At 40.8% G+C, this 12,447-nt stretch overlaps 1 protein-coding gene and 1 long non-coding RNA gene across 8 annotated transcripts; one reads left to right on the top strand and one right to left on the bottom strand.

Annotated features, from left to right (window-relative positions):
• Positions 1–33: 33 nt before the first annotated feature.
• Positions 34–4,341, top strand: LOC111245516 (uncharacterized). The gene is made up of 2 exons (XR_015321451.1): positions 34–149; positions 662–4,341. It is a non-coding gene; the product is annotated as an uncharacterized LOC111245516 (long non-coding RNA).
• Positions 3,682–7,306, bottom strand: LOC111245661 (ras-related protein Rac1-like). 7 transcript variants are annotated; one of them, XM_086980486.1, is made up of 6 exons: positions 7,060–7,221; positions 6,761–6,914; positions 5,956–6,223; positions 5,495–5,699; positions 4,965–5,064; positions 3,682–4,687 (listed from the first exon to the last, which is right to left on the bottom strand). In XM_086980486.1, exons 3-6 carry the CDS (start codon positions 6,161–6,163, stop codon positions 4,592–4,594), a joined length of 609 nt encoding a protein of 202 aa, XP_086836612.1. In that variant the 5' UTR covers positions 6,164–6,223; positions 6,761–6,914; positions 7,060–7,221; the 3' UTR covers positions 3,682–4,591. The 7 variants fall into 7 exon arrangements, with proteins under 7 accessions (XP_086836612.1, XP_086836613.1, XP_022650029.1 ...); XM_086980487.1 differs by lacking the exons at positions 6,761–6,914; positions 7,060–7,221 and adding an exon at positions 7,284–7,306; XM_022794294.2 differs by lacking the exon at positions 6,761–6,914 and having other exon boundaries at positions 4,965–5,037.
• Positions 7,307–12,447: the final 5,141 nt, after the last annotated feature.

Genomic DNA, 12,447 nt, shown 5'->3' on the forward strand with positions numbered 1-12,447 from the left:
CTAACTTGCAGTATAACATCGAGCCGTGTGGGAAAGCCATTGAACAATGCGTAGTATTTCTTAACATTGTCGGCCCATTTAGAAGCGGGATCGAAACGAGGAAGTTTGTCGCCTATAGTCTCAATCACAAAATCACCGAGCTGCGTAAAGTAAGTCCATCCTGTCGCATCAGAGCCGTCCAGTGCTGTAGGCACCAATTACCATTCTACATATAACTTCTAACTTAACCCTGTCGTAAGATCCTACGCTAACGGTCAATGGATAGACTTAATCCACGATTCGATATATGAACAGTCACGAGATTAGTTTTTACAAAGTATTTGCTTGTCTAATGGCGTCGTTATGTTCCACCAGTTCATAAATCAAAAGCCAGCTTGTGGAATTTTGTAGCATAAATTCGCCATTTTGACTAAAGCAACACTACGTTCAATACTGCGGGCGAGTTGTTCCACAAGCCGTTTGTCGTATTCGAACGGAAAGCTTTGTTAGCGAAATGTTGACAATTGATCCTCTAAAATGAAGGAACAGGCCCTCAAAATGAGCCTTAATCAAGATCGTTATTATGTGACAAGCACGTTCGATATAGATCACCATTTTTGTCATGCCTTATTAGCTATGCTTTCATCGATAGATTCACATTGTGTCGTACGTTTGTATTTAGTTTGACCAGGTGCGTGTATTGTTTATTCGACGTAAATGGGGACTGCAACTAGTGAGCATTGAGAAACTACCGCCTGAAGACGAATGTCGTAACCTATTGAAATAGACCGTCGTTAGAAGAACAGACTGCTTTTTTTCAAGAGAACCTCGAAGCTTTCAGAAGAGAACTGGCCTGAATCCGCCAGGCAGCTGATCTAATTAGCACCTAAATGGAAAAAAAATCCTCATCAAAAAAATGTACGATGTAATAACTCAATATAATAAGTGAGAATGATATCATTGTGTAATGGATAGGCTTCTGAAATGGTTAGTAAAAGACCTATGCCAGTGTTTCAATGCGCGGCCTGTGGAAAGAGCGTGTTGCCCTATTGTCTCTATATGGACTCGAAACTGAGCCTTTATTTGTCGAGAGAAACTATGGATCACGTATTATTCAAGAGGCTTCGTGCTGAATCGGACACGGTGCGTTTCTTCCGGGTGTTTTGTATGAAGCCGTTAATGGTTCAATACAATTTTCGATATCGGTGAACTATTTCAAATAAGATGTCACAAGTATTTGTTTTGTCAATTTCCTGCAAGTAACATACGTTATCGATCATTTATTAATTTTATCCAAAAAAAAAATTTTCTACGAATGCTATGTTACGGATCAGTGAATGTCACTTATACGGTATAGAGAAAATTATCTCATGTTTGTTTTTACGTATAGTACGTATGTGAAATAGCCCGTTCAGACGTTGTGTGTGATTTGACCGCTGTGACAAAACACTACGACACGATAACATGAACGGTTACGCAGGACACGATCGACGGATCAATAGAGCTGGAGTAACGGAACAATCAACGACAACAGCAACATCAGCAGCCGTTTATGGACGATTTTAAGAAAAGTAGTCCTTTTTCTAGTGTAAGAAGGTAACGGAATTTGTTCGTTTCTTCGAAACGAAAACGCCTCTTGAAGTAGAAGTCCGATTAGAAACACTGGAGCATCAAATCAGATGCGAGCCCGGAGCAAAGAAGTAACGGGCAAAAATGGACAAAAAATCAATAAAATGAAGACAACATCTAACACGTTCAAAGGAAGACCGCATTCGAGGTCAGTAACAGGAGGTCAGTATAAATATAGAGATGTTAAGGGTACAAAATAACAGGTGGACAGAGGGATAGAACGGACAGAAAGCCGGGCTATGGAATGCAGAATGGAGGGTGAAAAGTTAGAGCTAAGCGACAGGGCAAAAAGGTTTCCCGAATTGAATGAACCATTGAGTACCTAAATCACTGGAAGTCACTGTTGGCAAATGGCAAAAGCAGCTATACGGGCGCACACAGAAAACATCGAGACCGAAAACGGCTACGAGCCGATACAAACCGAGAAAAACACTAGCGATTATGTTACTGGAGGTTGCCCGTTTAAAGATTAACTTATCTGAAAATTAGCAGAAAAATACACAGGTGCTCTAGCATGCGGGCAAGTGAAAACAGGAGAGATCATGGATTTCACTTTGCCATGGACAGAGCGAAGCGAAACACGAGTCGTACAAACATAGGAGTCGATGTATGTGTGGCGCCCACTAATAACAATCACGTATCAGCTATGAAGCTTGAGACGTGCGTGAAGACAAAGGATGTCGTATACTTAACGGGCATAGGCAGCTAGTAAAAAGTGCGAATGATAAGTAGTAAGTTATAGCTGCAATAGATGAAAGCGAATAGAAGGATCGTGCAGACCGCGGAAGATGACACGAGCGAAATTAGTCAGACGAACTCTGCCGACGTACCTGCCGACGATGGCGATCGACTGTAACAATGTTTCGGTTTTACGTATGGGATGAACAGAGCGAAAAGTCTCTTAGCAACAGAAAAGTCTTCATTTTAGATTTCTTTTCTAAGGAGCACTGCCTGCGCGAACTATTGCAGTAGCAAGTGGATTTTTCTATGCATCATAATAGTATCTCTATATTCCTATAACACAAACCTGCAGCCGGTTACTTGACAGGCTTGAGTGTTAGTCAATCGGATCGCTTGAGTGGCTCCTACCATCCTATACATAGATTAATGTTACGGCATTATGGTATAACGCTATACGAATAGAAGGAGCACTACGGCGTTCTCGTTGCAAATATTAGTTGTGGTGATCTGCCTGTTCCGGTAACTTTAGCAGATGTAGGAACTCGTCAAGCGTCAAATAACTTTCTCTCAAACGGTCCGATAATTTGCTTCACTCTGTATGCCGATAGAGACTCGATATCGCGAAAGCAAGTAAAATACGGTTGTCTAGGGATCGAAACGGCCTTAAAAACATAGCGCAGGTGAGGTAGAAACTGAAAGAAGAACAACTTCCGTACAGAACGCTATCACCAACAATCTTCTCAAAAGCATTGTTGGATTTACGTTAAATGGTTCAATACAGCAACTTAATAAAGTACTTTCAGAACATTCAATGTCAAAAAACGCCTTAGCGGTTAGAATAGCGTTCGTAGAAGATTTGAGGCAAGGGAGTCCCAATTGCGAGCTAGGAGTCTGCAGCTAGGTTGAGAGTCAGGTTATGAAACGAAGTTGCGAGGCCACTAGTACCGATGAATTTTGCCGAAATGTAGATGTTTTGAAACGAAATAAAGATAGATATTTAGTTGGTACGGTTGCGACAGACATGCGCGTATAGAATATCGTCAGCATTACTCTACATAAGGTTAGTGGTAAAGAACATTGACCTAGGTAACTTGAACATTTAAGTAAGCATGCAGTCATTCATCATGAAGTTGAACGCGTGCTAGACTAGCAGCGTACCCTTTACAGACAACGCAGGAAGAGTTGGTTGTAAGAAGCAGCACAATGTTTTGTAGGATTTTTGCGTAGGAGAAACAATACCGTCGTATAGTAAAAGTATGTCTCGTACATTGCAACAGTGGATACTATGACACATAACTACGAAGTACAACGGTCAATAGGCGATGCAACGTGTTCAGGGAGAGTCGTCAGTATATAGATATAAAACATATAACAATTAAGACGCATCTTGGATCAAAGTTGTATTGGTCAAGCAACCTTTGTAGTTTATTGTAGTTCGTAAGCTACCCAATATGAACCTTGACATTGGTAACCTCGCAACACTGGGTAGGTTGAAAACAAAGCGCAATGATGAGAGCAAACAGATGAATGAAGTCCTTTCGAGTTCGATTAATATATGTTTCCTCATGACAAACATATTAGTTCGATGTGATTAACTTGTTTTTCAGCGCAAAATCGAGCATCGTCCGGTGCTTTCAAGCAAGAGGAACACGATTGGTTTATCTAGATGATGCTGTGCTGAAGGCTGACGGCCTACTCAATTGAGCAAAAGAATATGGTAATGGGCATACATTTTTACAATGAACATAGAAACGATAGCGGCCTAGCCGTTGTTTAGTCGGGACGTCAGTTCGATGATTAACTTTAGATAAATTATAAATTAGGCAGGATTGCTTGTAAGTTCTCTGAATGACGATCGTTTACATAATGCTAATCGCAATGGCCCGTTCGAATCAACTTTGATAGTTAATGTATGTATCAAGTTTCCTCGATTCTGCACTATGGCACGCTGACAGTGAATGAATACCCGCTCTTCAGTATAGTCCAAGAGCCAAATCGGACGTTGTATTGCATCAGTGAAGGTATTATATGGCAGTTTCTGTGTAGCGGCCAGTGCCTCTTCTTCGTATCCTCGTCCGAGGCACAGCATCTCTACCTCAACAACAGTTCGACGGGCCGTAGTAGACAACTGAACTATAACAGACCATCCACGATTGACTCGGAGCAGAGCAGAAGCGTTTTACTTTTAGCGAAAGTTTATGGAATGAGCTGCAAAACACCTTCCAACAAATCGAGCGCGGTTCCGCGAACGCCACCACTCGTTGCATCGAACAATCAATCATCAGAATCACCAGCGTCAACACTATAAAAGCGTACATTTCTTCTTGCGTTTCTCAACGTTGAGAACCCCATTTAGTTTGATCATGATGGCGGTATCGAAAGCGTCTTTGATACCTTCCTAAAACAACAGCAGTTTGCAGATATTAGTTCCCACATGCCTCTAGCCCTGGTAATCGTTGTTGTTTCTTAGTAAAAACGTTACATTGCTAGAATAGGAAGAGAGCTACACAGGATTTGACATTGTCAAAACGCCGTTGTGTGCATGCAGTACATTTTACATTCCGAGGCAAATATGTTTTTCGCTACTGCTATCTTCAGCTTTTCAGCAATGCCAATTATGGAGGATCAGTTTAAAAAAAGATAACTGTCTCAGTTTGAATATAGCCTTTTCTTACCTGGGTGTACGCTGATGTTTCGATGTATCTGATAGCCTGGATTTGGTGGGCCAGCCGTTGACCTTCGGAGAAACTAATAAATGACGGATTAATACACCTGCTTATAAAGTAAATTAAAAAAAAAAAAGACATATTTATCTAGCGGAAAATTTAAGCTCGCTTCGTAGCGTCCAAAGAGAAAAGATTTCTTAACACTCCCACGTATCGTAGGACGCAGTCTCCTTCTTCTTCTTCTCCGCTTTATTACTATTATACTTGATCATTCTACACCGTTGGCGATCTGTAGCCATTCCATTCGCCTGATTAGAAAAGTCCGCTGAAGCCCGGCATTGTCCCGAGCTTCTTCCCGATGTGTTCACCGAGTCAACAGAGACCAACCGTTTAGGTCGGGTACGCATGACAAATAAAAAAAAAAAAATAAACTTTGTAGCCATTATTCAGTTGCATATCAGGCCTGGGCCTTCTGACTGAAGATAGGGAAAATCTAATAACGATTTAATTTCTATTTTACGAAGTGTTATGTTAGGTACCCCGAGCTAGAGCTGTTTTGCGCGTCGCGTAAGTCCTTTTTCGTGGCGACCAAAATTACTGGGGAGTGTAGCTCCCATATCCTCAGCTCGTTTACCCAGCTGCAGACATGCTCGAAGCTTGAACGGTCTACCAACGAGAAGCAAATGATGAATGCATCCGATCCGGGATACGCCAGTTGACGTAGCGTATCAAATTCCTCGTTCCCTACGAAATACGTAAAAATGAATGAGGAAAGAGCGCTTTTATTAATGCAAGTAACAGTTCGGACCAGTTAAAGTAAGTTCGGTCGGTTAGAGACCATGAAAACTGGCGTGTTTCAATGTAACTGTACAAAATATAACTGCAGAACCCTATGATTTCCCTGCGTTGCGCGTCTAAGTTACGGATGCCGTGTTCGGCCGCTACATGGGTTCCTTGCCAAGTCATGATGCTGCGCCTAAGATGAACTCATTCAACCAACCAGCAGTATCGCATATTCCCAATATCGTTTCTTTTTGCTTTACATTCACCGTGACCTCATAACTGTCCATGCAAGTACTTGAAATTTTCTTGTGAAAGATATTCAGCGTATAGGAATAGATCATCGCAGTCTTTCCGACGTTACTATCTCCGAGCAGAACAACTTTAATATCTGGAGCGCTCTCATCGTTCCGCCGTCGTAGCATCATATATACCCGAGCTATTATCGATTAAGTTATTCAGCCCCACTGCCGTCCACGGGCACAATCCTATGTGATGAAGGAAAAAAAAAATGAATCAATTGTTAGAGGCAAGCCGAACTCCACGCTTTGCAGGTCAGTACAGTCTGTGCTAGCTATAGTAGGCCGGAAAAGTGGAAATCAGCGAACAAGCAATAGCGTTCGTTGATCAATCGACTTACATCGAATCAGAACCAAATTGGGCTGGTTATCTCTCAACGTGCACAATCCTCAATGGCGTTCCGATATATATCTATATATATATATATATATATATATATATATATATATAGAGGTGTGGCCGAGGAGTAACGTTTGTCAGCCAACTACTATATGCTGCTAAAGACTTTAAATCAGTAATGTTACATTCAATAGAGTTGAACTGTTTGATTTAACTTTCGCTGGTACTCGCCGGAGCCCTGGCCAATCAATAAGGGTATGATTTCTACAACCTAACGTATCGTCTTTATGACGTTTTTCCACTAATTGTTCTAAACGTTATCTTCGAACGCTGGTTCGTGGTCGGCTACAAATGATGACTTCGCTAAATATACACTTTGAACTCACAACTGAAAACGATTGTCAGTGGACTAAATTGCGGGACAGGCGTTGCGTTCGTAAATAGATGATATCACACAGCTGTCTTCCCATATCACTTACGAATCAAGCGAGCACGATACATGGTCTAGGCCACAATATGTCGGCTGCCGCGAAAACGACCCTATTATAAGGAAATAGTTAGCTCTATCAATTATATTATGTTCTTGCGTAGAGATTAGTTAACGTACGCCACTGCTTATCGATAAAGTCGCTAGCCGAGATCGCCTAACTACTATTTAACTAATGAAGTAATAAATCACTTAGACCTGTTTCCAAGAGAATGACGTCCTTGTCTCTCTTATGATATGCAGGGGGAACACTTAACTAGCTATTCTTAGCGACGTTTGTCGTTCACGGTCAAGCATCGACTGCACTGTCTACTTCTATCAGCAAAGGACCATTGGACTTGTTGTCAAAGCTGTTTCGAACGTTCTGCGCACGTATATGTGTGCAAAGCTACAGTCACGCCGATTAGCGCCTCAACACGTACCTTAGCTAGCAAAATCTCACATTGAATCATCACGTTTTTTTTCTAACGCCTATATAACAGCTCAATTCATTGTTGCACGTCATAGCAAAAGTGCACATGCATCTTTGTTTATAGATGAAGCTCTTATGGCATCCGTTGCACAACCGAGGTAGTGGTCAATGCTAAGAAATTTTTATTTAGTCAAAATCTCTATAGGTTTCTCTGTGCATGTTGGTGGCCAAAAATGTTCCATAGTCAAATTGGGTCAAAGCTGCTCAATGATGTATCCGCCAGGTGGCGCATAAGCTCAAATAATGAAAAATCAACATATGTCAAAAGCCGTTGATGTCATTCCAGCAAGACTTTGCATGTCCGAAACGTCAAGAAGATTACAGTATGGCGAGGAATCGTTGTTAGGTGCCCCATTGGCTTGTTAGCCCAACGGCTTATGGAAGGTACAGCTAATGTAAAGAGGTCATTATTGGTATAGTGAACCTCTACTCCGATGGCTTGTAAGAACCTGACTAAACGTCTTTTTATTATGGCCGTCAATGATGTTGATTTCCTATATCAGTCAATTCAAGCCTTCCACAACGTATCCAATTATTAAATAGAGCGAGAGGAGTTTTAAGTACTTCTTGGATTTGTTTATAAAAATCGTGATTCAGAACGCCTTGTTAATAATAATGATAGGCATACTGTTGTTGGGATATTTGGTCGTTAGTGAAGTCGTAAATCGGAATCAATGATATACTTCGGCTAACGTAAAGGGTAAATGTGCCGATTCTTTGAAGGACTCCATTTAACGGACTTAATCCGTTCACTACGTCTTCGCTTAGTATTAAAACTGCCCAGTTATGCTAAAGGATGAGAAAGAATAGCGTGCCTTCTAATACATTTGTCCATGATCGTCTACACTGTTGCGATGTCCAATTTCAAAAAATTGCCATAAATATACGTGAACTATGTTGGAGAGGAACATTCATCTTTCGGACACCAAATACACATGGCCATGTAGATAAATACACCATTAAACAATGCCTCCGCTGACCACACAAAACTTTTACCTTCCATTTCAGCTTCATGGAAAATGATCTGGCGGGCGGTACAACGTATTTCTTCAGTCGCATGTCTTTGCCAACGAGATGAATAAAGAATCGTGGCAGAATCACCGTCTCTGAGTGCTGCCCGCCGCTTTTTCTATGTCCGCTGCTAGTTAGTAGTACAGCATACCTGCGCACGCGTCCAAATATTGTGAGTCCCGTGTGGAGCTTATAATCACGTAAAGGTAGTATATGCAGACAGTCACAGCTCAGCAGATCTGACTATCAGGCTCGAAACAAGGACTGCGGAGAAGAACGGAACGGAACGGAGCGACCGCAGAACATCCGTTATCCATAAAATCCTCACTCGGATCTTGTTGGCCGAATCCCTCTTCGTTGTATTAGTGTCAAATTTGGTCCCCTAGGTCTGTTAGAACCTACTTTTATTTCGGGGCAGCACCGGTCAAGCAGGGGTCATTCATTTCATTAATCTTTGAGTGCGGTTGAAAGGGTTTTGCTCTCAGAGTTTTCTGTTGTTCTAGGTTCGGATAAGCTAAAACGCAAACGGTGGCGTACGTCTCCACTTCCTACGCATTGAACCTGATGTCCGTTTTGTACGGCCTAATTTTTCACGATTACAAAATAAAAGTTTGCGTTTCTGACACACAGTTTCAGTAAACATTGATTAACTACAGAGCGGGGCCCAAGATTTCTTACGTCGACGTGAAGGTTTTTGGATGCGACAGCTGAACTTACTTCGCCGCAGCAACAGCTGCGGGACGATGATATGGAAATACTTCAGAGAAGTTGTGTCGGATTTTCTGTTTTTGTGAACTTTAGGTCTGAGAATGAAAATCTCTACTGCGCGACTCAGAACACTTTCTATTGAATAGTTTATATCCTGGCCATCTTTTTCACCTGAAAGCCTTATACTTTTATAATAATCTGCTTGACCACTAATTTAGTACCTCATAACACGAAGGTGTTACAGGAACGATTGCATCGCGTCGTGTCTACTATTTGACATATGCATATTACGCTCCATATTGATATTTGAGTTTTTTGTTAGTCGAAGATAAAAAAAAAAAGGTTAAATTTACCACAACGTGGCGGCAATACATAATAATCGCACATTTTTGAGGACCAGCTAGACAACCTTATACGAAGCAACGCTTAGCTAGACCTACTTCCCCTATACTACTCTTACTATAGAATAAGTAAATGAATCTTACAACAATTTACAAAACAAGTAAATGTTCTTAACTAGGTAGTAATACTATTCTATATTAAATTTACGTATAGATCCGGTTCATCTCAACGACTATGAAACCTGTAAATCAACTATTAGCATTATTTTTTTTCTCTCAGAAATTTAATATTTTCCTTTTTAACCATATCGTTGGAAAGGGAAGCTCAGAAAAAAAAATAGTAAGGCTACAGTACGTTCCATATACTGGTACTGATTATTAGGTAGAATAATGGCTAATTTTCTTTGCGTCCAGTTAAAGGTGTTGGCGATATGTGACGGTGTTTTAGGCTGTTCTACTATAGCTGAGATGTATTGCTTTACCTCGTCCATTGTATTTCGTTTTAAGTACCTCGGTTAATGAAAGTAGAAGAGTCTCATGGACAGAGTGAGATCGGAGCGAGTCAGCCTCGTTGCACTATAAAGAATGACGGCTTGTTTTTAGTAATCGCAAATGTTCCATTCAACTTATGTCGCAGACAATGAAATTTCCTAAACGATTTACTGAAGGACAGTTGTGGCTTGATGAAATTAAGCTAAATTGCGTCCTCTTCTTTGTGTTATTCTCGTCTCTTATTATATACAGCGTATAAAACAGCGAATGTATTGAGGAATAAATGGATGAAATCTCATTGGCATACCCACCGAATCTTGTGTTGCCGCTTGGTATTTATTTTTGAACGTTTTACATGTTATACCATTTTTGGATAATCCCAATGGCAGCCACACGATCAATATTCCGACGCATGCCCGTCATATGCCTCGATGTCTTCATTTCAGATCGCTATTCAATAGAGATCTACGAAGCATACTTTTCACACGTTTTTTTGCTGTTCAGGACGGACTCCTTGACGTGCATAATATTGCCCTTTCAAAGCCTGTCTTTTTCTTGCTTGTTCTCCATTCAATAGGAACTGTCACTTCCTGCAAAATATTCCTTTCAGGCCGTGCGCCAAGGGTGCCTAATTCAAATCGGCCCAAGTGAATATCGAAAGATGTTCATTCTGTCATGACGAGAAGGCGTCGAGCTCAAAGGGGGATGCAAGCTCGTTCAGCATTACGCTCTTATACGGACGCATAGGAACCCTACGTACACTTCAAAGGAGAATTGACTGGGAAAACTACACTCGAAAAGAAACAGACCGTGTTTCGTTCACACTCCGTATCTGTATAGGCAGGATGCACTGGGTTAGGGTTTAACAAACAAACATGATCTGGGCATGAAGTACAAAAGTGATCTATTCTATTATCGTCAATGAAAATACTGATCTGTTAGATTCTAATTTAATATAGCTAATATAAGAAAAATATCAGTCGAACTGCTTGCTGTACGAAGTCACGTATTTGCTATTGTTATTGTTATAAGAAATATTTCGCGCTGTTTGTGAGCACCGAAGTCAATGAGGCCGTACGCTGTACGGCGCTAAGTTTAATACTGCTTTCAATCTACTTGGCCTTAAAAATATGATTACTATCTACGACCCTGTGTGCTGTGAAACTTGCCATTTTTACAATATATAAAGCCCTTGCAGTGTACATCAAAAGCAGCAGATAACAAATTAGGACGATGCATAGATTGCCTGAGGTAGAACGCAGGAACAATTAAGAATCCAGTAAAAGGACTAGAATAGAACGTTTTTGGAGTGAATGAGTGGTTTCAGGTTAGCGTTGAAGCAAACGTTACTTAGAGGGATAACACGGTTTATAATCTGGTTAGTTTATGAAAAAACGTATCAGCTGACCGACGCGTACGTCTGAGAAGACTGGTAAACTACCGTAGATGTGAATAGAACGTAATCTGGACATTATTTAGCTCTAAATAAGTGTATCCTTTTCTTTTCTTTTCTACCTGGTTGCATCCCTATTTAAATGACGACAAACATTATCCGGCATTTCAATAACTCACTCATATGACTAAGCCCACTGTTCTATCACATGAAATCATTGCAGCAAAATCGACAATTAATTTTCCTGTCATTTTTCGGTTCTATTTTCTATTTATAGTTTTATTAGGTTACCAAGATGGAATTATGCTAAGTCTGATTATTTTTCTCGATCATTATATGTGCCTATTAATATTGACTCGGTAGAGCTTCCGGAAATACGCGGAGTCAGGCCCTTCCGATACGTTGATGATAAAGATTTTGCGGGCGCAGCAAATCTCTTCAGCATCGATGAAGATTATATTGCAAACGCATTACACTCAGCTGTTGAAGCCAGCATTAGATAATGAAACCAAAATATTAGCAGACAGCGGCAAATCAGCAGTATTTCAGAGCCGATCCTCGTCAAGGCTTACGAAAACGCAAATGCTGCTATGTTTACTTTACTAGAAATGAGTAAGCTGAAATTTAACTCAGATCGTCATACTATATATATATATATATATCAGGAAAAAAGTTAAGGCATAGTTTACTGTAACAAGAAATATCGGATGTATCAGCATTCGTGAACAATATTCATATATGTAAACGATCGCGCTGCTAGAGTGAGCACCCTGCCATGAGTGCTTGTCCTGGTTAAAAAAAAAAGACAAAATCCAAAATGCTTCTTGCGAAACCGATCATACCATAACTTCCTTGGAACAACAACAACCTGCAGAAAAACCTAACCAAGACATAGTCTAAAAACCTTTTTGCCGCGCTCATCCCTCTATTACCGGCCCATGCCGATGTGGACACGTAATCACGCCATGAGTCTGTGACTTCAATGCACGCTCTGCTCGCCAATTCACCACCAGTATGGCATTCAGTTACATTTATTATAGTGGGGTTCATTACTGCTTCACTCAAGAAGCCGTCTCATGATATTTTTTTTTCCATTCTTAGGTAACAACCTTCGTATGTTTCCCTTGTAGCTATTTTGGCCGCTTTCTTAGCATAGCGAAAGGGTACGA

Source organism: Varroa destructor, unplaced genomic scaffold (assembly GCF_002443255.2).
Source record: "Varroa destructor unplaced genomic scaffold, Vdes_3.0 BEIS01000002.1, whole genome shotgun sequence".
Lineage (NCBI taxonomy): Eukaryota > Metazoa > Arthropoda > Arachnida > Mesostigmata > Varroidae > Varroa > Varroa destructor.